Source organism: Muscardinus avellanarius (assembly GCF_963383645.1).
Source record: "Muscardinus avellanarius genome assembly, chromosome: 5".
Lineage (NCBI taxonomy): Eukaryota > Metazoa > Chordata > Mammalia > Rodentia > Gliridae > Muscardinus > Muscardinus avellanarius.
In genome coordinates, this window is record NC_137790.1 from 3,121,220 (window position 1) to 3,146,161 (window position 24,942).

A 24,942-nucleotide genomic window follows, 5' to 3' on the forward strand; every position below is an offset into this window, starting at 1 on the left:
TATTTTATATTTTTTAAAATTTGGAAACGGTCTCTTAAGCCAGCACGGCTGGCTTCGAACCTGCGCGATCCTCCTGTCTCTGCCTCCCAAGCGCGGGGATGACAAGCGTGCGCCACTATGCCCGGCCCACAAGGATTTTTGTAGAAAAATCCACAAGGACTCAGCCCAGTCATGCCAGCTCTCTAGGCAGCTGGCTCGCGGGCCCTCTGTCCTGATGGTGGCGCTGGCCTGGCTCACTGATGAGCGACGTTGCCCCGCAATTGGAGGAGCCGCTGGGTGCTGGCTCGGGCCCTGGAGACGTCCCGGTGCCTCCAGGCAGGATGGATGGGCCTGTGTATGGGAGGCGGTATAAACAGAAGACTCTTCCATGTGGTTTCTTCCCAGCCTAGTAAACCGTGCTGGACACACAGCATCTATCACGCCAGCAGCAGCCCCGGCTGCGGAGATGGAGCCTGTGGTGTCGGCCGGCGGCGTCAGCGGACGCTGCCCCACACTGACGGCTTTTTCTCTGGGTCTGTTGGCGCTGGCGGGCCATGCATCAGCTGTGAGCGGTCCCTGGGCACCCCACAGCAGCCACAAGGTCGGGCAGATGGGTCTGCTGTTCACAGCTGTTTAACTTTGCCTTCTGGTACCTGCTCATAGACATGTCTACTAAATTTTGGAACTTTTTTTAAAATAATTTTTTTGGTGTGCGTAGTATTGATTGAACCCAGGGGCATTTTGCCTCTGAACGACACCCCCAGCTGTATTTTATTTTATTTTATTTTAGTTTTTGGTGGTACTGGGGTTCCTGGAAGCCCTTCTACCTCCGGGCTACACTCCCAGACCTATTTTTACATTTTTATTTGGAAACAGGGTCTCCTAAGCCAGCACACAAGGCTGGCTTCGAACCTGCGTGATCCTCCTGTCTACACCTCCCAAGCGTGGGGATTACAAGCGTGTGCCATCACGCCCGGCTGTATTTTATTTTTATTTTGAAACACGGTCTTAGAAGGTTGAGTCTCAGTGAGAGTGCTGAGGCTGTCCTTGAACTGCCGTCCTCCTGTCTCAGCCTCCCAAGTACTGGGATTACAGGCATGTGCCACTTCCCATCTCAGCCCCCCAAGCACTGAGATTACAAGTGTGTGCCACCACGCCCAGCTGCTTCACCAGTGTTTTTTGAGTTACTAAAACGTCCCAGCTCCCAAAGTGCCCTCCCTGGAGTAAAGGACAGTGGGACACCGTGTCCCTGATGCGCCCTGTCCACTCCCCCAAGCCCTGCCGAGTTGAGTAACCAGCGAGAGTGAGCCTCGCCTGGAATGTTCAGATGAGTATTTTCTCGAAGGCAGCGGCTCTCTCTCGTTTTCTCTGGGAGTTTCGAGCCAGCGTGTCTGCAGAAAGCTGCTTTTTCGCATGGACGCCAGTTCCTCGGGATGCCCGTCACACTGTGGGCTGAAGCAGGCAAGCTCATGGTGTCCCTGCCTCCGCAGCCCTGGCCCCAGCCCCGGCCTCCCCGTGGTGGCGGGTGTGGGCAGAGCGGCGGGGCTGGGCCTTGCAGAGTGGGTCTGGTGAGCCGCCATTGATGTAGCATCCAGAGGGGGCAGGCACTCTTTTCTGGCCAAGCAGCTGTCCTGCTGTCCGCTCGCTCCCAGTGGGTGGACTCTTACTCCCGCAACAATGGTTTTCTTGGAAAATAATAAAGGACTTGGGGGTTATCTCCAAACACTAGACTCTCCCGCGATGGGAGGGAGGCATTGGTGAGAGAGTGCTGTTCCAATAACTCGGGCGCTCAGGCTGGGAGCCCCACGTGGCTCCAGAGTCAATGTATTGATCGCGTCCAAAGGACAGGACGCGGCTCTAGCCACAGAAGACCCACAATCACTTACAGCCATTGTGTGTAGAGTTCAGTCACACTCCCAGCAAATCACGTGGCAGGTGTACCTCTGACTCCATGTAAAACTTGTTTATAAAAAATTTTAAGTTTCCCATAGCTGGGTGCAGTGGTGCCTGCTTATAATCCCAGCTAGTTGGGAGGCTGAGGCAGGAGGATTGCAAGTTTGGGGCTAGCCTCAGATATTTAGTGAGACCCTGGCTTAAAAAAAAAGAAGAAAAAAAAAAGGAAGGAAGAAGGGAAGAAAGGAAGGAGAGAGGGAGAGAGGAAGAAAGGAAGGAAAAAAGATAGATAAGGGGTTGGCTGTAGCTCAGTGGTATCACCACTGGGTTCCAGCCCCAATACTACAAAATGAATGCGTGAATGAATGAATGTTTCTATAATACAGTGTTGTGAAATAGTTTCGTTGTGTGGACCCTTAAAATATATCCTGTCCCCACATGGAGTAAAATAAGGAACAACTGTCTTCCCTTATTATGAGATGTAGAAGGCAGTACCTAGCTTTGCCTTCTAATTCCTAGATAGACTGAGAAGCGACGAGTTTCTTTACGTAGCGTATGGAACATTTCTAGTCTTGCTGTCCCAAATTCTCCTGCTGGGAAAATATATTAGGAAAACTTAGGGTTAACCAAAAAGAAAAAAGGTACATTATGTAGTTTCCCTTACACCTTTCAACTTCTAAGTTTAGATCATGGGTGTCTTATCAAATTCAGATTATATAAATACATAAATACATATATACATATATAAAAACATAAATACATATAAATCATTGAAAGTTCTGTGTGAAGGCTCACTTATTTCATATGAAGTGTGGCTAGGACCAAATTCTAGAATAATAGTAGAACTTGGCATTAAATGTATGCAAGGAGACATCCAGGTAAGCATTTAAAAACATTTTCTTTCCAGTGCAAAATGTTTTTAAAGAATTTAGATGGTGAGCTCCATCCGACCATAGCTAACACAGACCCCAACATGACAGCGGCTTCCCCGGGTCTCGTCTGGATGCCTGAAGCCAGCTATCTGGGGATTACTCTAGCAACGAGGGACCTTGTTTGCTTGCTTGCTTTCTTCCTTTCTTTCTTCCTTCCTTTCTTCCTTCCTTCCTTCCTTCCTTCCTTCCTTCCTTCTTCTTTTCTTTCTTTCTTTCTTTCTTTCTTTCTTTCTTTCTTTCTCCAGTTGCAGATGGCCTTGCTAAATAGTTGAGGCTGGCCGTGAACCTGCAATCCTCCTGTCTCAGCCTCCCAAGTACAGGGATGACAAGCGTGCACCACCACGCCTGGCTTGGCCTCTACCTTATGCTTCGCTATAGAAAACATATCACCTTGACATGTTTTGCAGGAGAAAGAAGGGCCCTGTTCCCCCCTCCTTCTAGCTCCAGGAGTCTGCAGGACCTGCTTCTGCCCACCCCCCACTTCCCCTTGACGGAGTGGAGGTCCCATGGTGGACGCTGGTCTACCTGCCTGTGGACCTCAGGGGACACTGGCCCCAGCCAGCCTTGGCTACTGATGGGCAGGAGCCCCTCAGATATCCTGAGCCATGATCGCATCTGCCCCTTGCCGGTTACAGTTATAATCTTCTGATCTAGAGCTTTGAAACCCCCTCGGCACACATTTGAAGACTAGAAAGAGCTTTCTACCTCCTTGCCTTCCCTCTCTTCTCTTCAGTTCAGATGTGTGGGGTGGAGGAGCCCCCAGCTCCCTGGCAGCTAGGAGGAAATTGTTTTCAGGACGAGGAGAAGGGTAGGGCCTCACCCACACGGTGCCTCAGATGGTTGGGTGGTCCTGGGTGCCTGTGTGCCCACGCCTTTGTTGGGCTGTGGCCCAGCTCTTCTGCACCCTTTACTGTTCCCTGGGGTGGTCAGGAAGTCCAGGCCCAGCAAAGTCCAGGCCCAGAAGTGCGCTGTCCAGGGCGGGGTTGGGGCTGGACACTTCGGGGTGTCCTCTTGATCATCTTTGAGGCCAGGAGACCCGCCTTCCCTGAGCCCGTCTGTCTGAACACTGGCTCCTCTGACTGGATCTCCCTAGGGCTGCTCTTGTGTGTGGCAGTGCTGTTGTACCGAGAGTTCTTTTGGGCACATCTGACTTATGTCTCCTCCCGTGCCTCCACTGTCTGGTGTGGCCGTCAACCCCACTGTGTGCGTGGCTGCCCCAGGGGTGGGCTCTGGACGTGTGGCTGACCATGGTGGGCTCTGGGGCTTCTCTGCCACAGGATGGCTGGCTGGTGGCCTGTCTTTGGCCCTGTAGAGATGACTCATCCCCTCGGGCTCAGCTGACGGGGAAGGACCTACCTGCAGTGTGTAGACACTTTTAAAGTAGAAGCCTTGGGGAGCATTCTGTGGTGCCTGGTGCTCCCACGCCAATTCCTTGAGGACTGTCTGTGGAAGCCAGGCTGGCCACATAAGAGCCAGCGCCCACCGCAGGTCTGCCCTGTCACTCCTGTTAGGGTCTGTATACAGAATGTCCCCTGAAGAGCTCATGTATTGACCTAACATAATTGAATCATGAGATCTCTAATCTCATGATTGAGTTGGTAAGTCCATTGACAGCTTGATGGATTTTTGGGGGTAATGCCGGCAGGCAGGGTAGAGCTAAAGGAGGTGGGTCCCTGGGGTGCAGTCTTGGGGACTGTACATAAGTCCCCAGGTGCCCTTCTTTCTCTCTCTGCTTCTGTAGCCAGGCCCTGAGCTCTGCAGATATGACCCGAACTAACATGGACTAAAACCTCTGAAACCTCCAGAACTGTGAGCAAATAAATCTCCAAGTTGTGGTTGTCAGGGATTTGGGGTCATAGCGGTGAGAATGCTGATGGAAACGTATCCACCTGTCCTTTGTTGGTTTTGTTATTCTGGGACACGATGTAGCCTGAAACCAGAGGCATTGTGCCCATGTGTACACACATGCCAGCACATGTGTGGTTTTGTGTATATGTAATTATACACATATATGTGTGTGTGTGGATATATTTGTGTAAGTGGGATTGTGTGCCTAGTCTGCTCTCTGTATTGGTGGCTTCCTTATCTATGCTTTTAACCAAATATGGATCAAAAATACTTGGAAAAAGCTGGGCGTGGTGACTCACACTTGTAATCCCAGCACTTGGGAGGCTGAGACTGGAGGATCGTGTAAGTTCGAAGCCAGCCTCAGCTAGTGAGGCTCTCAGCAACTTAGTAAGACCTTGTTTCCAAATAAAATATAAAATAGGTCGCCAGAGCCGGGCGTGGTGGCGCACGCTTGTCATCCCCGCGTTTGGGAGGCTGAGACAGGAGGATCGCACAGGTTCGAAGCCAGCCTCAGCTACTTGGTGAGGCTCTCAGCAACTTAGTGAGACCCTGTTTCCAAATAAAAATATAACATAGGTTTGGGAGTATAGCCCGGAGGTAGAAAGCCTCTGGGTTCCACCTCCAGTACTGCCAACAAAACAAAACAAAACAAAACTAGGTCTGGGATTGTAGCTGGAGGTAGAAGGTCCTTTGGGTTCCATCTACACACACACACACACACACACAGCCCAAAACAAAACTTGTAAAACTTGCCTGTGCACTGAACATGTACACTCTTTCCTTGTCTGTGTCCCTACACAATACAGCACTGACGTGCTACTCACACTGTATTAGGTACTGCAAGTCACTTCTACACAAAAACAAGTCACTTCTACACAAAAACAATCTCATTTCATACCAGGGACTCAGGCATCTGTGGACTTCGGATCCCAGGGCTCCTGGAGCCCATCATCAGGGATACCCTGCTACGTGTATGTGCTCGAGTGGGACTCTCAAAGCAGCGTGGGGTGCCGTTTGATGGGGCAGTGGTGGCGAGGTTGGCATTCAAGGAGGCTGAGCAAATGGGCGGACTGGAAGCTCTCTTCCTGGCGAGGAGAGCAGGGGACCCGCCGTCCCTGTGGGCGATGGGCGGGTCGACGTGAGCCAGTATCTGTGCCCTCTAGTTTGGGTTGTTTTTCTGCATCGGCTTTAGCAGGATTAGAATGAAAACCGAAAGCAAACCCAAGAAGCGGTATAGAAGCGCTGTCTGTCCCGAGCTGGATTCCAGGGGAGATGGGAGGTTTCACAGGCCCTAGATGAATTATTCAAAGATGGCAAGTGACAATCTGGAATTCACCAGGAGGGAATGCAAGCGCCTTCCCAGGAACAGCAGGCCCACGATTGTGCTCAGATTATGTGAAGAGCTTTTAAAGGTCAGCTCCGTGGAGACTCTTCAGGGTAATTCTGTCCTCTAGGGGAGCTGAGGCAGGGCCCACAGCCTGGGAGGATGGCAGCAGTCTCTGCCTTTGCGTTGACAAACCAAGAGTCCAGGAGCCCGGGCACAGGCAGGGCGAGGCCTGAGCCAGCGCCGAGTGTGGGATGGTCTTGGGGGCTGGGCCTCCCTGGGGGGACCCAGAGCCACCCATAGTGTCCCCATGCCTGTCAAGAAGGAAAGGGTATTCCTCCTCCCTAGGGAGAGAGACCCTCATGCTGAGGGGTTATTTACTTGTTTTTGGTACTGGGGAGGGAACCCAGGGGCATCCTACCTCTCAGCTGCACCCCAACCCTTTTCTTTTCTTTTTTTTTTTTTGTGTGTGGCACAGGGAATAGAACCCAGGGGCATTGTACCTCTGAGTTATACCCCCAGCCCTATTTTTTATTCTTATTTATTTGTGGTACTGGGGATGGAACCCCTCTATCTCTGAGCTACACCCCCAGCCCTATTTTTTAGTCTTTATTTGGAAACAGGGTCTCACTGAGTTGCAGAGGGCCTCACTAAATAGCTGAGGCTCTGTGAATCGCGATCCATCCTCCTGTCTCAGCCTCCCAAATGCTGGGATTACAAGCGTGTACTACCATGCTTCTTATTTTTATTTATTTATTTATATATATATATTTTTGGGTCTGGAACCCAGGGGAATTTGACCACCAAGCTACAACCCCTGCCCTATTTTATTTTTTTACTCTTTATTTTGAAACAGGGGCTCACTAAATCGTGGAGGGCCTCAGTAAGTAGCTGAAGCTGTCCGAGAACCGTGCTCCTCCTGTCTCAGCCTCCCGAGTGCTGGGATCGCAAGGGTGTGCCACCACGCCCAACTTTTTTGTTTGGAAGCGGGGTCTCGCTAACTTGCTGAGGGCTACGCTAAGTTGCTGAGGCTGGTCACGAACCTGTGATCCTCCTGTGTCAGCTTCCCAAGAACTGGGAGTACAGGTGGCCGTCTCCATGCCTGACTATGTCGAGGTTATCAATGTTTAATCTCCACCTCCCTGTAAGTGGGAACTGGGCCTTCGCTGTCCCCACGCCAGGCCTGCACCCGCCTTTCGCATCGCTGCCCCCCACGGAGCCTCCCCAGCCTGCCCCAGGCCCCGCATCTCCCCACGTGGCCCCGACACCCCCCTCGGCTCGCGAACACAGGACAGGCCCACGTCCCCGTGCGCCAGCACCTTTTGACATTTAATGGGAGTTTACAGGAACGTCCTGTCACACCACACGGCTGGACTGTTCTCACGTCATCTGTGGAGAAAGCGGTGTCCTTTGTCTCCATGTGGGAGCTTAGCAGAAGCCGCCCTGGGATACATAAGTCTATCAAAGAAAAAGTACAATATCCATTTCTGTATAAGAATATATTATTTAAAAGACAGTTTAAAAATAAAAATTCTGTACAACATCATGAATTCCTGGTGGTTGTTTTTTTTTGTTGTTGTTGTCGTTGTTAACAGGGAACAAAAACGGTTCTTAGAAAACGTGTCCCCGAGGTGGCAGGTGCGCGGCGATGGCCCGGCGCTAGGAGCCGCGGAGCTGGGGCCGGTCCAGAAGCATCCTCCCCTCCGCCTGCCCTCTTCAGGCACGGTCTGTGGAAAGAGGAACAGGAGCCCTGGTGAGTCTCTGCGCGACAAGAAAACGTGCAGGCGAGTCACAGCCGTCGCAGGATCGCACGCAGACAGACCCCGTGCAAAGAATGAGGTCGCCCCGCATGCCGTGGAGCACATGTGGGCCAAGGAAACGCCCGGATCCTTCTGGGCCATTCTAGAATGATCTGACTGAAAGGTGGGATGCTGCCACTTACTGAGCGCTGGGCACAGACCAGCGCCCGGCTCGCTCAGCTGCCCAGACAGCAACGGTGGCATTATGGCTTTACTTTAGAGATTTGGGCGCCGAGGTGCAGAGAGGCAGAGACGCGTGGGAACGGGTCACTGGGCGGAGCCCGTCCCTGTTCCTCTTACAAAACCCACCCCAGTCCTGAGCCGGGCGTCCGCAGGCTGTGAAAGTGGAGACCTCTCCACTGGTCTGGCAGACGCGGGCGTGACCCGTCGGGAGGCGGCTGTGAGGCCGCTTCAGCCTCCCGTGTGGACGCACGGCTAACAGCAGCGGGTGCGGAGGACGATGCTTGCAGCAGGGTCAGCAAATGTTTCATTTTTTATTTTTGTGGTACTGGGGGTAGAACCCAGGGGCTTTCTACCCCCAGGCTACACTACCAGACCTATTAATTTTTAATATTTTATTTGGAAACAGAGTCTCTCACTAAGTTGCTGAGAGCCTCACTAAGGAGCTGAGGCTGGCTTTGAACCTGCGCAATCCAACTGTCTCAGCCTCCCAAGTGTTGGGATTACAAGCGTGTGCCACCACGTCTGGTTAAATGTTTTATTTTTATTTATTTTTATTTTATTTATTTATTTATTATTATTATTATTATTATTATTAATTTTTTTTTTTGGTGGTACTGGGGTTCCTGGAAGCCCTTCTACCTCCGGGCTACACTCCCAGACCTATTTTTTAATATTTTTGAAACAGGGTCCTCACTAAGGAGCTGAGGCTGGCTTCGAACCTGCGCGATCCTCCTGTCTCCGCCTCCCAAGCGCAGGGATTACAAGCGTGCGCCACCACGCCCGGCGATATTTTTATTTTTTATTTTTGGTGGTACTGGGGTTCCTGGAAGCCCTTCTACCTCCGGGCTACACTCCCAAACCTATTTTATATTTTTGAAACAGGGTCTCTTACGCCAGCGCGGCTGGCTTCGAACCTGCGCGATCCTCCTGTCTCCGCCTCCCAAGCGCGGGGATGACAAGCGTGTGCCACCACGCCCGGCCTAAATGTTTTATTTTTTAAAAAAGCTTTAAGTACCTCAATTTCACTTTAAAAAATGCCTTTTTTTTTTTTTTGGTTGTACTGGAGATTGAATTCAGGGGCATTCTACCACTGAGCTACACCTCCAACCCATTTATTTTATATTTTGAAATAGAGTTTTGGCTAAGTTGGTGAGACTGGTCTCAAACCTGTGATCCTGTCTCAGCCTCTCAAGCACTGAAATTAAAAGTGTACAACACCATGTCCAGCTAAAAATATTTTCTAAGCAGTGCAGATCCTAATTATTGATCTTTTTCTTAAAAATCAGACTAAAGCATGTCCCCATTCTTTCAGGGCCTAATTTTAATTACTCTATGCAAGGTATTGAATTTTCACTCATTTAAAAATATTCTGTAGAGCCGGCGTGGTGGCACACGCTTGTAATCCCAGTGCTTGGGAGGCTGAGACAGGAGGATTACATTGGTGCGAAGCCAGCCTCAGCTATTTAGTAAGGCTCTCAGCAACTTAGTGAGACCTTGTTTCCAAATAAAGAATAAAATAGGTCTGGGAGTATAGCCCGGAGGTAGAAAGCCTCTGGGTTCCACCCCCAGTAACACACACACACACACACACACACACACACACACACACACACCACATTCTGTAAACCAGGCACAACGGCACATGCCTGTAATCCTAGTATGTGGGAGGCTGAGACAGGAAGATTGCAGGTTTGAGGACAGAGCCTCAGCTTAGAGAGGCCCTCCACAACTCAGTGAGACCCTGATTCAAAATAAAAAACCAAAATAGGTCTGGGGGTATAGCTCAGAGCTAGAATGGCCCTGGGTTCAATCCCCTGTCTGTCTGTCTGTCTCTCTCTCACACACACGCGCGCGCGTGCGCACTCACACACCCCAGCGCCCTCCCCGCGTTAGTCTAAATGACTGTGCGCATGGACGTTACCTCCCATCTCCTTCACGTCTCCGCGTTCCTCTCTGCGCTCCTCTGTGCCCCCTGACGTCAGGCCCTCGGTCTTCTTCTGCAACTAGGACAGAGAGCAGAGCAGACCCGAGTCATTCCAGGGAGGTGGCGGCCGAGGGACGGCTCCTCTCTCCAGGAGGCTTCTGCTGCCGGAAGGTGCTAAACGCTCAAAGCTGCCATCCGTGGCCTTGGGCTGCCAGAGCAGACCCCCAGCTCCTCGGGGGCTCGGCAGGCCGACCTGCCCTGGGGGCGGGCGCTGACCAGCACCGTGGCAGGAGCTCAGGCTGGCCGCACCCGCGGCTCGGGCACCGGCACTGCCTTCCAGAGGGCACTGTGGAGTCCTGGTGTCCCCACTGTGCAGCGCGGCACGGGGGTCGAGACTCAAATCTCTCAGTGTTAACAGCTCACAGGTTGGCCCAGGAGGGAGGCAGATGCCCCTCCGCCCTCCTGCCCTGGGCCAGGACCAGGGGAGGGCCTCTGCTTATGTCGGCTCCTCTCTACAGTTTGATCTTAGCCTTTTAGAATTTAAGAGACCTCTCTGTGACTTTCCGGTAGAAGAATCCAACCACAGAGATCAGAACTGCCAGCTGCCTGACTGGACACATTTGCCAAGCATCCAGGAAGTGCCTGGCATTTCACCTAGGTGGGTGTGCACGGCATGGCGGGTGGGGGTGAGGGAACCGACCAACACCACAGCACCCCTGGAAAACAGCTCAGCAGAGAGTTGTGAGAACAGGGCCTGGCGAGGTGGAAAAGGCGAGTGTGGGGCACAGTCCTTGGCAATTGACTGTGGTGGGGACTGGAGGGCCAGAGCAGGGCCCGGGGTGCTGCAGAGGTGGGGCAGGGTCGCAGGGCCACGGCAGGTCTAGGGGAGCGCGTGGAGCAGCGAGAGCTGTAGGTGCCTCGGGCCCCTGAGCAGGAGGGAGGCTGCACTGGACAGTCGGTGTCAGGCAGGACCTCGCAGGGTCCCACGTGGCAGGTGCCATAGTAGAGATGGAGCCTTCTGCCATGGCCAGACCAGCTCACCAGGGATTGCGGCAAGACAGCGCTGGCTCTGAGCCTGTGCCCTGACCCCTCCTTAAAACCAGTCTGTCCAGCAGCCCGACCACAGAGAAGCTGGGCTGCCCGCTGTGTGCTCTGTGCCCAGAGGCTGGGGTGCGTTGGTCCTCTATGGCCCTGTCTCTCCATCTGCCCCCCGCCTAATACAGCAGCTGGGGTGGACGAGAGGGACCCCCCGGGCCAGCGCCCCGCAAAGCCATGCGGGCCTAGGAGAGCGCTCGGAACGGTGTAGCACGGTTCCTCTGGGCTTCGGCGGGATGGACAAGCGCCTGTCCCCGGTGCCATCCACCTGCGGCTCCAGGACTTGGTCAGGGGTCGCCATTACCTCTTTCATGGCGTCGTCCAGCTGCTTCAGCTCCTCGTAGCGATCCCTGGATTCCCAGAGGGGCTGCAGCATCGTTTCCGTGAGCACAGGGAAGAGCTGAAGAGACAGGTGGCCTGTGCTCCAGCCAGGTCTCAGAGGGACAGAGCCCCGGGGGGAGCGCAGGCCCTGGGGTCTGGGGGAGCCTGCGGGAGTTAGCGTCCACCTTACACGCTTCTGGGGGTCTCCCGGGTTGGGGCTTCCGGGGAAATCCAAGCTGACAGAGGTGCCAAGCCAGTGGTCAGTCTCCGTACGCGGAGACCCTTGTGCAGTCCCCACCCCATTTCCAGGCCCCAGCTTGTCCTTCCTCATGGGCACCTTGAATATCTGCCCCTTGACGAGGTGGGGGTGGGTCAGGATGCGGTGGTCCTGGCCATGGGAGGGGCAGGGGCAGTCCTGAGAAACCCCTAGGGAAGGATCTAGGACATGGGGTGAGCTGGGCGGTGAGGGCTGAGTTCGTTTGGACATGGGGGATGGGAGCTGGGGTCCTCGGCCAGGTGGTCACAGGCAGTTCTGGGACTGGGTAAGAACACAATGTGGGCTGGGCGTGGTGGCTCACGCTTGTAATCCCAGTACTTGGGAGGCTGAGACAGGAGGATCACAGGTTTGAGGACAGCCTCAGCTACTTAGGCCCTCTGCAACTCAGTGAAACTGTGTTTCAAAAACAAAACAATAAGCCAGGCGTGGTAGCACACGCTTGTAATCTCAGCACTTGGGAGGCTGAGACAGGAGGATCGCACAGGTTCAAGGCCAGCCTTAGCTACTGAGTGAGGCTCTCAGCAACTTAGTGAGACCCTGTTTCCAAATAAAGTATAAAATAGGTCTGGGAGTGTAGCCTGGAGGTAGAAAGCCCCTGGGTTCCACCCCTAGTACCACACACACACACATACAAAAAACAAAAACAAAAACAAAAAAACAAAGAATAAAAAAAATAGGTCTGGGGGTATAGCTCAGAGGTAGAATGCCCCTGGGTTCAATCCCCCATAACACACACACACACACACACACACACACACACACACACACACACACACACACACACGATGTTCTGTGTGGGCAGGGGAGAGGCCACAGAGGTGGTGGGGAGCCTGGGAGCTGGGCCTGGATTCTGCAGTCTCAGGACACTGGTCCCTGTGGGGCTGGAGAGCCATCAGGAGCCCTCCTCCGCCCGAGTCTTGGACAGTGGTGATGGGCTGGGCAGAGTGGCCGGGCAGCAGGGCTTAGCACGGAGCTGGAGGGGCTGCTCTGGACCCCAGGGCGCAAGTGGCTCCAGGCAACCGTGACCGTGACAAAGCCTCGGCAGCTCTGCGCTCCTATGTGCACTTGTGTGTAGACACACGCGCCGTGGAGCGTGTGTGTGTGTGTGTGTGCCATGTGCATCGCTGTATTTCTGTTATATATCAGCGCCGGCAGAGGACACTCACCTTGGTCACCGTCTCGAACATCGGGATCAGGACAAACTTGATGAACCCAGTCTGGGCTGTAGCTTTGGTCACTTTGTCTCGGTCCATGAACGGAGCCACAGGAAGGCCCTCCGCCTTCTCGCGGTCACTCTGCGGAAACGCAGGGACAGCCACACTGCAGACAGAGACGCCCTCGGGACCCAGCAGCCCTGAGCACCGCCGTTCTTACGGGAAGAACAGGGCGGCCGGGCTAAGCTCATGGTAGCGGGGTGTCAGGGAGAATGAGGAGGGGCCGCGGCTTCTGCGCTTAGCGTGAGCCCCCACTGGGGCGCAGGTGGGACGGGGCCAGGGAGGGGCAGGCGGGGCCCCTCAGGCGCCCGGGCCACTCGAACGGGCCTTTTCCTTTTTAATCCCTCCCTTCCTTTCCTTTCCTTCCTTCCTTCCTTCTTTCCTTCCTTCCTTCCTTCCTTTCTATCTTCTTTCTTTTGCAGTGCTGAGGATGGAACCCAGGGGCATTCGACCTCTGAGCTACACTCCCAGCCCTATTTTTTATTCTTTATTTTGAAACAGGGTCTCACTGAGTAGCCGAGGCTGGCTGCGAACCGCGATCCCCGAGTCTCAGCCTCCTGAATACTGGGATGACAAGCGCGCCCGCCACGCCCGGGCTCGGCCTCTGTAACTTGACGCCTTCATCTCCCGTGCCTGTCTGTGAGCTGAGCTGCTCTGCCTCCCGCCCCTGCATCCCCTCTGCCTCTCTGGTTCTTGTTTCTCAGCAGTTAACCTGGTGAATCCACCCTAGAAGCGGCTCCGCTGTGGCACCAGGTGGCAGTTTCATGGCACCAGCGTGTCTGAGTCGTCACGGTCCTTCCTGTCCAAGTCAGGCCCCAGTTGGTGCCTGCCGTGTGCCTGCTGGGGAGGCGACTGGCGGCGGCTGCTGGGGGCTGGACCTGCCCGCACACCTGGCGTGCTCCTTCAACAGAAGTCGGCCCGGCCAGAGCCATCGGGGTTGAGGGTCTGCAGCTCTTACCTGCATGAAATACTCTTCCAGTAAGCAGTCCACCCAGGGCTCCGCGACCTCCATGGGGCGCACCTCGTTGGAGATGTCGCAGCATTTTATCAAAATCATCTTCAGCTGCAAGGAGAGATTTTGGAATGAAAGCCACGCGAGGCATGACACGGATGGCTGTGCCATCTGGGCGGGCCTGGACTGTCGCTGGGAGAGGCCAGGGAGCGCGGGGCGGGGCCCATCTCATGGGCCCGTTGTGGACGGGCGGCTCAGCTGGCCGGAGGCTTATTTGTAAATGGGACGGAAGGAGGGAAGAACTGGTGCCGGTGGGCCTGAGGAATGTATCTGGAGGATCCCATTTGGAAGGAATGATGTTGTCTGATAAACACAACCGAAGCATAGCCTTTGGGGTCCCGAGCCTCAGAAGGGATGTTCTTCTGAACTTTGGGGAAAATAAGGTCTTATTTCATTTTTTATTTTTGTGGTACTGGGGATGGAACTAGGGGCATTCTACTTCTGAGTGACACCCCCAGCCCTATTTTTAATTCTTTTTTTTTTTTTTTTTTTGCAGTACTAGGGATGGAACACAGGGGCAGTCTACCTCCAAGCTATACTCCCAGTTTTATTTTTTTATTCTTTATTTTGAAACGGGGTCTCACTAAGTTGCAAAGGGCCTCACTAAGTAGCTGAGGCTGGCTGTGAACCACGATCCTCCTATCTCAGCCTCCCGAATGCTGGGATTACAAGCGTGTACCACCATACCCGGCTTAAAATCAGGTATTTCTAAAAGCAAGTTTGCTGCTTTCTCCATTTGCTAATGAAAATCAATCATTTGATCTCGCAGTTGGGGCAAGGTGATGCCAAGCCAAGTGGGACCCGGCTTGGCCTCCGAGGAGCGCACCCCCACCGTGATGCCCATGTTCCAGGTCTGCGATGGGGCTGCAGCAATTTGCGTTTGGGTCTCTGCCTCATCCAGGGGGGGCATCATCGCACCCCACAGTGTCAGGTGCACAGGCTCTGTACAATGTCAAGTTCTAAATAACTTCTTGGTTGTTAGGGAGGGGGAGATGTAGAGAGGGCATTGTCAGGGGCGATGGTTGAAACGGTGCTGTGCAGAGACCCACGCCTGTAAGGGGGAGCCATAAAAGCAGGGGTGAAATGTGGGGTGAGAAGGGAACCCCATGGAAAAGCACGCAGGGCACTGGCCTCGGCGCCCACACCCCAACATACCGGGAGAGCTCTAACTGCTGACCCAGGGGTGTCTGGCAGGCACAATCCCGGTGCCGGAGTCAGAAAACTGCTCATAGTCCGAGGAGGACTTGGTGCTGCCCTCAACCCAGCACCACACAGGCCTCTCTCTGTTCCCGGGATCCTGTGTCCTGCAGACGCCCCTCTCCAGGGTCCCGAGTTGGTCCCCTCCCTTCCTGGCCACCCCGGCCAGATGATGTCCCCCACAGCTGTCCTGTGCTTAGGCACATCCTACAGGGTGCTGCTCCCCGGATGGGTGCGTCTCGCCTGCGCAGGAGGCTGGTCATTCCTGCCAAGGGCTGTAGAAGAAGGTGAGCCACGCGAGAGGATTAGGCTAGAGTGGTCCCCCGCTGCCTGGGACATGGCTTTCAGCTGGGCTGCAGGGGGCTGGTGTATGTATCCTGACTTGCACCGGGGACAAAGGACTCGTCTGGAAGCACCAGCTTTCCAGACTGAAGTGGTGGCCGCCGGTCCGGGTCTGACAGCTCTGAGTTGCATGATGGGCTCTTGTACCGTTCGGCTCCTTCTCACCCAGGAAGTGAACCATTCTTTTGTCTGAGTATCCACTCTATACACTACCTGCCCATTAGCGTCCCTGCCCAGGCTTCTTGAGCCATGATCTCCAAAGGCACAAAGTTTCTCTAGATTTATCGTCTAGGTATATGATGTGTGCTTTGCAGATGTTCTTGTTTTTTTTTGTTGTTTTTTTTTTTGTTTTTTTTTTTTGTTTTTTTTTTTTTTGCAGTACTGGGGATGAAACCCAGGGGCATTCTACCCCCAAGATACACGCCCAGCTCCATTTTTTAATGGATGGTTAGAAATTCAATCTGATCTAAGAGGGGCGGCCCTGTTAATTATCAGCTCTAGTGGTTCAACAGTGCTGCTCTGTCCCCAAAGGCAAAGCAATACAACTTACCAGGGTCATGTGTTCCTCATTGCCGTAGTCAAAGTTCTCCATTTTTTCTTTGAAAGAATCCATAATTTCCGCATGCCTTGCCATGTCAGTGGCCAAAATTAGTGTGATCATTCCCTGGATCAGGAGAGAACAAAGTGTCAACATGCTTCTGGAGATAAAGATGCTACCAGCAGCGGTCTCCACCAGGCCGCAGAGGTGAGAGGACCACGCTCGGGCTGGTGCGACCGTCTTTGCGTCACCCTGTTGCAGGACTCAGGGATAATGACGTGAAGGTCACAGGCTTACTGAGTAACTCCGGGTCACTGAAACACAGCAGATTTCAAAGCCAAGTTTCTCTAGATTCATCGTCTAGGTATATGATGTGTGCTTTCCAGATGTTCTTGTTTTTTATTTTTTTCAGTACTGGGGATGAAACCCAGGGGCATTCTACCTCCAAGATACACGCCCAGCTCCATTTTAAAAAATTCTTTATTTTGAAACAGGGTCTCACTGAGTTGCAGAGGGCCTCACTAAGTTTAGTTGAGGCTGTCTGCGAAGCACAATCCTCTAGTCTCAGCCTCCCAAATGCTGGGATTACAAGCGTGCACCACCACGCCTGGCCCTTCCAGACATTCTTGTTGGACAGCTGTAACTGGTTTTCTAAGAGTATCTGAGAGTATTACCCAGGAGTATTGTCCAGGAGTATTATCTTGCCCATACATGTACATCTTGTTTGGGAATTATCAAAGCCAGGATATACTTAATAACATCCCTTTGTTATCCGGCTTGTAAATGAGAGCACAAGTTTTTGAGTATATTTGTTTCATTGTTGCTATTTGTTTGCTTGTTTTTCTTTGTGGCACTGGGGAGTGAACACAGGGTCATTCTACCTCTGACCTATACCAGAGTCTTGCTACCTTGCTGAGGCTGTTCTGGAACCTGCAATCCTCCTGTCTCAGCCTCCCAAGTACTGGGATTACAAGCCTGTGCCACCACACCCAGTTTCTTTATTTTTTTAATTTGAGACACTGATTTTTACGCCTACTAGAAAGTCTTATTTTAAAGCCAGTGTAGCCAGGCATGGTGGCACATGCCTATAATCCCAGTCCTTGAGAGGTTGAGACAGGAGGTTCAAGGCCAGCCTCAGCAACTTAGTGAGACCCCGTTTCAAAATACAAAATAAAAAGGGCTGGGTGTGTAGCTCAGCGGTGGGTTCAATCCTCATTACCACAAAAAAGAAACAGACAAACAAAACACATTATGAGGCTAGCATACTTAGTATGACCCTCTTTAAAAATGAAAATAATCAAAAGGGCAGGGGGGTATACTAAGGGGTAGAATGCCACTGAGTGCAATCCTGGTACCTTAATAATGATGATAACGACAACAACAGCAGTAAAAGCAGTGAGGGTCTGAAGCAGGACAGTCCTCCGAAGGCTTTTTTGTTTGAGCTTCCTGAGTGCGGGATGGGCTAGGAAGCTGCGGCTCTCTGATGGAGCCGAGCGAAGTCTCAGTCCCTTTCCCAGCACTGGGCTTAGCAGCTGAGTCTGGGAGGGGGCATCAGAGGCCAGAGCGGGGAGGCCCGGGGAATGGCAGCAGGTGCTCCTCCGAGGGACCCAGGGGCTTCTCGTGATACCCTGGCAGTCGTGGAACGCCCCACACTGGCAGCTTACAAGTGCAGAAATATGTTCCCTGGCCTCTCGGGAGGCCGGAAGTCCAAAGCCAAGGGGCCCGGGGACCCTGCTTCCTCCAGAGTTCCCGAGGGTCTCTTCTGGCTTCTGGTGGTCCCAGGCCTCCCTTGGCTCAGGTCCACACCACTCTGGTCTCCGCCTCCTCCGTGGTCACGTGGTCTTCTCCTCTGGTCTCGCCCTTCTCCTCTTCTGTCCCTTACAAGGACACTGGTCACTGGTTAACCCCGCCGCCCCCCAGGCAATCCACACTGATGTCTGGAGATCCTAACTTAAGTCCATCTGCAAAGAACCTTTTTCCAAATAATTCACAGGCTCTGGGGTCGGCTGTCACGAGACTCACTACACTTCTGTCTGGCTCGCTTTGAGTGCAGTTGCCAGCGGGTGGGGCGTGGAGTTATGGCCGAGGGGGGCTCCTGTGTGCTGAAGTGTCTGCCTCAGGGCAGGGGCCCTGGGCAGGATGATCTTCTTGTGCAGGTGTTGGGGCACTGACCAGGCATGGGTCGCGGGTGGCCGCAGCTGGGGCTGTGGACCAGTGGTCAGCCCCACCAAGTTGGAGGCCCGTCTAGGGCCTGCATCCCTCTGGGCAAGTGCCTAACCTCTCTAAGCCTCAGTTTCCTAGACTACAAAATGGACACAGATATGTCTCAAAGTGAGCTGGTCAGGGCGAATTCTGTGGCTGTGACTCTCAGACCAGTGCCCACGTCAAGGACCCCATCTCCTGGGGCTCCACTCTGGGCCCTGGAGGAGGCGAGGCAGGTTTCCAGAGTCCTTGGTGGGTACTGCCGGGGCCAGGGGTCTCTGGGAGCCGGGCCCCGGCAGTACCGCAGGAGAGTGGGGTTCTGCTCTGCCCTCCCCCACGCCCCCCATTCTGCTCAGCAGGCCCTGGCCCCAGGAACACACCTGTCTGATCTGCTTGAAGCTGTCGGCAGGCACATTGGAGAAGATGTTGCACTCGGGCTGGGCCAGGATCTGGAAGGCCACAGCGCAGTGGTGGTTCTCCAGGGGAGAGATGTCGTTGTAGCGGACGGCCAGCTCTGTGCGGGCATTGATCTGGTACCTGGAATGCGAGGGAGAGCGGGCGGCTCCTTAGCTGAGCTGTCGACGGCGCCCACGGGGGCCAGAGGGATCGGATGCTCTGAGCCTGCACCGGCAGCTAGACTCCCAGCTGCCCCTGTAACTGGATACCTCAGGCCTTTTTTTTTTTTTTTTTCCTGTATTGGGGATGGAACCCAGTTGCATTCTACTTCTGAGTTACACCCCCAGCCCTATATTTTTTATTCTTTATTTTGAAACAGGATCTCACTGAGTTGCGCAGGGCCTCACTAAGTAGTCTGCGAACCACGATCCTCCTGTCTCAGCCTCCCGAATGCTGGGATTACAAGCGTGCGCCATCATGCCCGGCTTTACCCCAGGCTTTTAAAGTCCGTCCGGACAAATCCCTCCCGGGAACTCTGACTTCTCCCCAAGATGGCGCCTCAAAGGCATTATGGCCTTGCTAAGAATCGTCAAACTTTCAATCTATGAAAGGCAGGCAGCTGGGAGAAGAACCAGGCTTAGCTCTGAGCCTCGTGCTGAGACCCAGGCCTGTGCAGCAGGGAGGGGGCAGGTGGCTGCCCCGGCCACGGCCTCCTTTGGTGAGCTCCGATGGCTGCGCCTCGAGGTCCTCTCTGGCTCTCAGGCTTATTTGAAGTCATCGCACAGTAGCCAGAGATTCATGAGAAAGGACCCATCTGTGTTGGAAGGCAAACTCGTGCCATATAGCGGGGCTCTGGGGTTCCAAGGAGGGGCTCAGTGTTCCCAGAGCTCTGCCCCCACCCAACCTGGGGGAACAGCTGCAGAGGGGCGAGGTGCCACACCCAGGTGTGTGTGTGTGTGTGTGTGTGTGTGTGTGTGTGTGTGTATGGGGTGGGGTGCTGCAGGGCTCTGCCTGCACCTGTTGAGCTTGCCGCCAGGGCAGCAAAGGAGCTTGATGACCTGCAAGGGTTCTTCCCAGAGGAGGCCCTGGACAAAGTCTGAGAGCTGGGAGCTAGGTCCTGCAGAGGAGGCAGGCGGGGCTGAGGCCTTCAGGGCCACTCCCCGGGGAACCGTCTGGCAGGCTCCCCAAGAGCCACGGGCATTATTCTCCTTGTGGCACTAGGGATTGAACCCAGAGGCATTTTACTTCCAAGCTACACACCTAGCCCTTTTTATTTTTATTTACTTTTTCTTTCATTTGTGGTGCTGGGGATGGAACCCAGGGGTTTTCTACCGCTGGGCTATACTCTCATACCTATTTTCTATTTTATTTGGAAACAGAGTCTCACTAAGTTCCTGAGAGCCTCACTATGTAGCAGAGGCTGGCTTCGAACCTGTTTGATCCTCCTATCTCAGCCTTCCAAGTACTGGGATTACAAGTGTGCACCACCACGCCTGGCTTAGCCCTTTTTCTTTTGAAACTGGTCTTGTTGAGTTGCTGAGGCTGGCCTCAAACCTGCAATTCTCCTGTCTTAGCCTTCCGAGCAAATGCACGCCACCTTGACATGCACCTGAGCAGTTTTAAAAGAAACAAAGAAAGAAGGAAATCGGCACGTACGTATTGTTGTACCCTGGATGATCCAGGTCATGGCAGACGGCTGCTGTCATTAGGACCAAGATGTCCACTTGGGAAAACTTCTCCTGGATTGGGGAAAGAGTTCAGGTTTCTGTCCTCCTAACGGGGGGCGTGGAGGTGGCCGAGGAGGGGCTGGGTCTTGGGAGATAGTGACAGGGCAGGACACAGCCCTCCAGGCATCGCGAGCCCATGGGCGGCGAGGGGGAGGTGGTGTAGGCGTGGGTGGGAGGTCAGGCACACCAGTTCACTCAGTCCTGGGCGTGGCCTCACTCTTGGGATGCGGGTGATCACGGGGTGGACAGTTGGGGACCCGGCCTGTGGTCCTCTCAGTGGGAGGACGCTGGCCCCCCCGCCCGGGAGGAGGGGGGTGTGGATGGCGTAGGGCGGGGCCCACCTGGAGCCCGCAGAGCCAGATCATGCTGTACATCATCTGGGTCACACAGAAGCAGTGCCGGAAGTTGTGGAAAGGATTGTTCCTGTAGTTGTCCTGCACGCAGAGCTGGGGGGGGGGGAGGGGGAGGTCAGAGCCGTCCTCCGCCTGGCTTGCCCGCCTGCCCTGGGCCACTGGAGGCTGTTCCTGAGCTCAGGCCAGTGACTTCATGTTCATGGTCACTGGTGAGGGGCCTTGCGTCTGAGCATGCCCAGTGGGCCCTGGCCCTGGGGGCATAGACCGAGGTGTTCCTGCGGGTGTCTGATGAGCGGAGGTAGGGCAGGGGACACTGCATGGGGGCTCGAGGTCCCCAACACCATGAGCCACTTAATAGGATTTCAATGCCTGGTTCTGAGCAGTATTCTAGGACTAGAAAAAAGATGTGCTAAATGCACTCACACACTCAGTCGCACACATACACGGTCCTCCCACCGCACGGCCACACTGCCCCCTACAGACTGCACTGCCCCCCACTGCAGCACTGGCTATCTCAGCCTCCCTCTGCTTCCTTGGGTCCCCTTTCTCCCCTCTCTTCTGAGGGAAGCTCGGGGTGGAGCTGGTAGGGGCACACAGAGGGGCACACGTCCCCACAGAACTTCAGGGATGTGATGCGACCCTGTGCAGGAAACCCAGGGTACACCTGAGCACTGGAGGGCTGCCGCCAAGGGAGAGGGCGTGCACTCACCAGCCACCTCTTGAGGGTGATGGGGTTGATGCTGAAGTCCCTGACCAGGCCGAGGTCACAGTACATGTGCTCCAGGCAGCTCAGCATCTGCGGGCGCAGGGCCAGGCAGTCAGCGTCGGGAGACTCAGGCCCCTGCCCCCGGCACCGGCCAGCCTGGCCCGGGGAGGCTGAGCCCTGACCTGGGGGCCGGTGATCTTGAGGGGCCATCCAGATGGGAGTAGGGTGAGAGGGAGGGAGGGAAGGGGGGGGAGAGAGAGAGAGAGAGAGAGAGAGAGAGAGAGAGAGGGAGAGAGAGGGAGAAGAGAGAAGAGGGAAAAGAGGAAGAGAGAGACGGAGAGACAGAGAGAGAGACAGGGAGACAGAAAGAGAGAGACAGAGAGAAAGGGGGTGGAGGGAGGGAGGTGAGAGACAGAGAGATGGAGAGAGAGATGGAGAGAGAGAGAGAGAGAGAGAGAGAGAGATTTTCCAGAGTGGAGGGGCCGCTTTAGAAGCCAGTGAGGATTCCATGAAAGAATAGACAGTGACTAGGTAGGGCAACCCCTGCTTCCAAATGAACAAACCCAAAATGGTCGTATTAATTTCTACACACAAAAAACAACCTCAGCAGAGCAAGGGCATGGTTTAAGGTCCTAGGACACAGTGTATCAGTGCAGCCTGGGCACGGGCACCTTGCAGGGAGAGGGCCCTGCACCCCCGAGGCTGAGGCACCAAAAGCTTTGACAGTTTCTATCCCCAAAAATGTTGAAGCATGCTCCTCTGGGGCCCTGTCGGGACCAGAGACACTTTCTGATGTCCTAACTGCATGTCGGAGCGTGGCTGTGCTCGGGCGAGAGGCTCCTCCAAAGCCGTATTTCTGGGAACCCTGCTGTCTAGGACATTCCTGTTCAAGGCTAACTGGATGTTCTGCTCACTCCTACCGTCCCTGTTGAGATCTATGTAGACAGAGCTCAGCGCTCTGGAGGTAATTAAGTGAGGGCCAAGGACTAAGAGGGTTTAAATCATGAGAAATTGACAAAAACCGAATTTTCTCTCTGGGAAAAACAGGTCTTGGATTCAGAGCCCAGGGAGTCAGGAGAACTGCCAAAGAGGGACAAGACGTCCCCTGGGGGGCTCACGGCATGACCCAGCCAAGTGCGCCTGCTCCATCCCGCCTGCCAGTGGCCCCCACACCTGTGCCGGGCAGTGACAGTCCCTGCCGGTGCCCCACACACCCCCGGCCTCTCTGCACAGCGTGGAAAAGCCCATGTTATAGCCTTAATCGCGCCTCACCAAAAACAATAGGTAGGTTACAGACCTAACCCCCAATGTGACCTCGGGTGGAGACAGGGTCTTAACTGCGGGGGTTAGTATTAAATGAGGTCATGAGGTCACTCTGGTCCCACGCCAGGTGGCCAACGGGGCTGTGTCCTTAAAGGAAGAGGAGACCAGGACTCAGACACACAGAGGGGCCACCCTGCGGTCACAGAGCAGACGCTGTCAGCCAGCCCGGGAGGTCTGGGGGGGCCAGTTGGCTCCCTGGTAGTGGCCTGGAACCTCCACCGCACGCATGAGGCGGCGGCTCGGTGGTTTAGGCTGTGCGTGCGTGATCCTTCATCGCGGCCGCCTGAGAGATGGCGTTCCGGTGCACCTGTTCACTCATTATGTAATACGTTCGAACCAGAAACACGATGCGCAGGTGAACGGCTATAAACCCATTCCTTTAATACCTTAGGAGCAGGGAGTTAATTCTGTGGTGACACAAGGATCTATTTGGAAACCTGGGAACTACCCCACAGACAGACTACACGGGGGCGCTTGGGGTGTCACACACAGAGCATCCTTCAAGCGTGTTAACTGTGCTCCCCCTTGTCCTCCAGGGGGCTGCTTAGGAGTAGCTAATGCACAGGGATGGGGGGCTGTCTGTAAGGAGCCCTTACAGAGGGGCTGGCATCTGAGCCCTGGCGTGAGGATGGAGGGCTGGCCACTGTTGCCCAGATCACCCAGCCAGGGGCCTCACTGTCCAGAGCTGCCGGTCCTCCCACAGACGGACGAGAGAGGCTACAGCCTCAAAACCCCTCGCTCCCGCCCACCAGCCAGACCCCACGCAGAGCAACCCAGACCAGCTGGAAGGTTGGCTGTGAAATCAGAGTCAAGAGACTAAGACAACTGGCAGACAAGACCATCTGGTGCCTCTTGTGTGGCGGGCGTGGTGGCTTCAGAGCAAGGACGAGGTATCTGTTCCCTGGCACGAGGCCTGAGCCCTGGTCGAGAGCCTGAGAGCCATTGGGGTGGGCGCTGGCCGGGGCAGGCTGCGCGACTACGAGGGTGGTGGACTCACAAGATGGCGGGTGCTCCTGCAGCCACGCTCGCTGCCTACAGCCCCAGGAGATGCCCTGTTGAGTCAGAGGCGTGTCTTCTGTGGTTTTGGGCTGGGCGGCATGCTGGGCTGACTGCTGGGGGTGGCGGGGGAGGTGACCCACCTCCGGTGGGGCCCTCGGGTCCCTGCGCTTTCTCAGGGCTGGGCGGCTGTGAAGTTCTTTACAGGTTCCTCCATCTTCCTCTTCACATTCAAATTCCTGGCACCCTTGACTTGCCAGAAGCGAAGGCCCTGTTACTGGGCAGCGTGGCTTTATCACCAGCAGGTGGCTAGACCCTTCCGGAAGCCAGTCTGTGGCCCAAGCCTTGGGGAGCAGGCGATGCCACACAGGCCGGGGCTGAGCCCCTCGCCCACCTGCTGGCCTGACAGCGGCAAACTCTGCAAACCAGAGCACAAGAACAGGTGGCCTTCGTAGCCTGGATACACAAGTCCTCTGGGCAACTGGCACCTCTCAGTCTCAGGCAGGGCTGCTCCGAGGTTCCGGGGCGGCAGGTGGCAGGAAGGCCAAGTCCACACGGGGGCGCTCACCCCAGGCCTCGGCTCCACAGCGCCTCCTGCAGGCTGAAGTCAAATGACTCTGAGCCGCGTGATTTTCCTAGTGATGTGCCAGAAGGGTGCCGGCCTCCTGCTGAAGGCAGGAGTCGGGTGCTCGGCCATCTGTGGTGGCACTGCTTGCCGCGGACTTGTGCCCCCAACCTCACGGGGAGCCACGCTGCCACTTCTCAAAGCCCTGCCTCTTGCCCCTTGTGTCTTCGCGCTCTGGGGGAGTTCTGCTCTGGCACAGATCTAAGGGGGCTGCACACTTAAATTGCCTCTTGTTCCAGGCGTGGTGGCGCACGCCCACAGTCCCAGCACTTGGGAGGCTGAGACAGGAGGATCACAGGTTCTGGGCCAGCCTGGGCAACTTAGTGAGGCCCCCTCATCTCAAAATAAAATCAAAAGGCCAGGGAGGGTAGCTCAGAGGGTGAGTCCCCAGTACCACAAAATAAATAAAATAAAGCGCTTCCTGTTCCTTTGGCCTCGCACTCCTGGCCTGCACCTTCCCAGCGGGGGAGCAGGCGCCCAGGGTGGCTGTAGGCTCTGGAGCCCTGTGCCCGCACGGCCCGCTGCTCTTCTGGGCTCCCTGGACAGGCGTGGAGGAGGGACTTAGAGGCTTCTCCTGCGCCGTGAGGCCAAGGTGTGATGCGCTGTGCTCCAGGATTCTCGGATCAAGAATTCCAACGGCGTGCAGTCCCATTTCCACGGACGCCGCTGTTGTTGGCCTTTGGAAGATGGCAGGCGAGTGTGCTTGGGCTGACGTCCCGCAATTCTTTGTTACCAA

At 54.9% G+C, this 24,942-nt stretch overlaps 1 protein-coding gene across 1 annotated transcript in view; it reads right to left on the reverse strand.

Annotated features, from left to right (window-relative positions):
- PDE9A (phosphodiesterase 9A) overlaps positions 1-24,942 on the reverse strand; it is a gene marked incomplete at both ends in the record, with an annotated part of 123,719 nt that overhangs the window by 6,980 nt on the left and 91,797 nt on the right. Inside the window, 12 exons of the mRNA XM_080696059.1 lie at positions 395-555; positions 5,551-5,767; positions 7,296-7,365; positions 9,880-9,961; positions 11,282-11,377; positions 12,742-12,870; positions 13,748-13,852; positions 15,891-16,004; positions 18,461-18,617; positions 20,133-20,215; positions 20,545-20,649; positions 21,266-21,352. Coding sequence (XP_080552185.1) covers positions 395-555; positions 5,551-5,767; positions 7,296-7,365; positions 9,880-9,961; positions 11,282-11,377; positions 12,742-12,870; positions 13,748-13,852; positions 15,891-16,004; positions 18,461-18,617; positions 20,133-20,215; positions 20,545-20,649; positions 21,266-21,352 — 1,406 coding nt within the window. The remainder of the gene's footprint in view (positions 1-394; positions 556-5,550; positions 5,768-7,295; positions 7,366-9,879; positions 9,962-11,281; positions 11,378-12,741; positions 12,871-13,747; positions 13,853-15,890; positions 16,005-18,460; positions 18,618-20,132; positions 20,216-20,544; positions 20,650-21,265; positions 21,353-24,942) is intronic.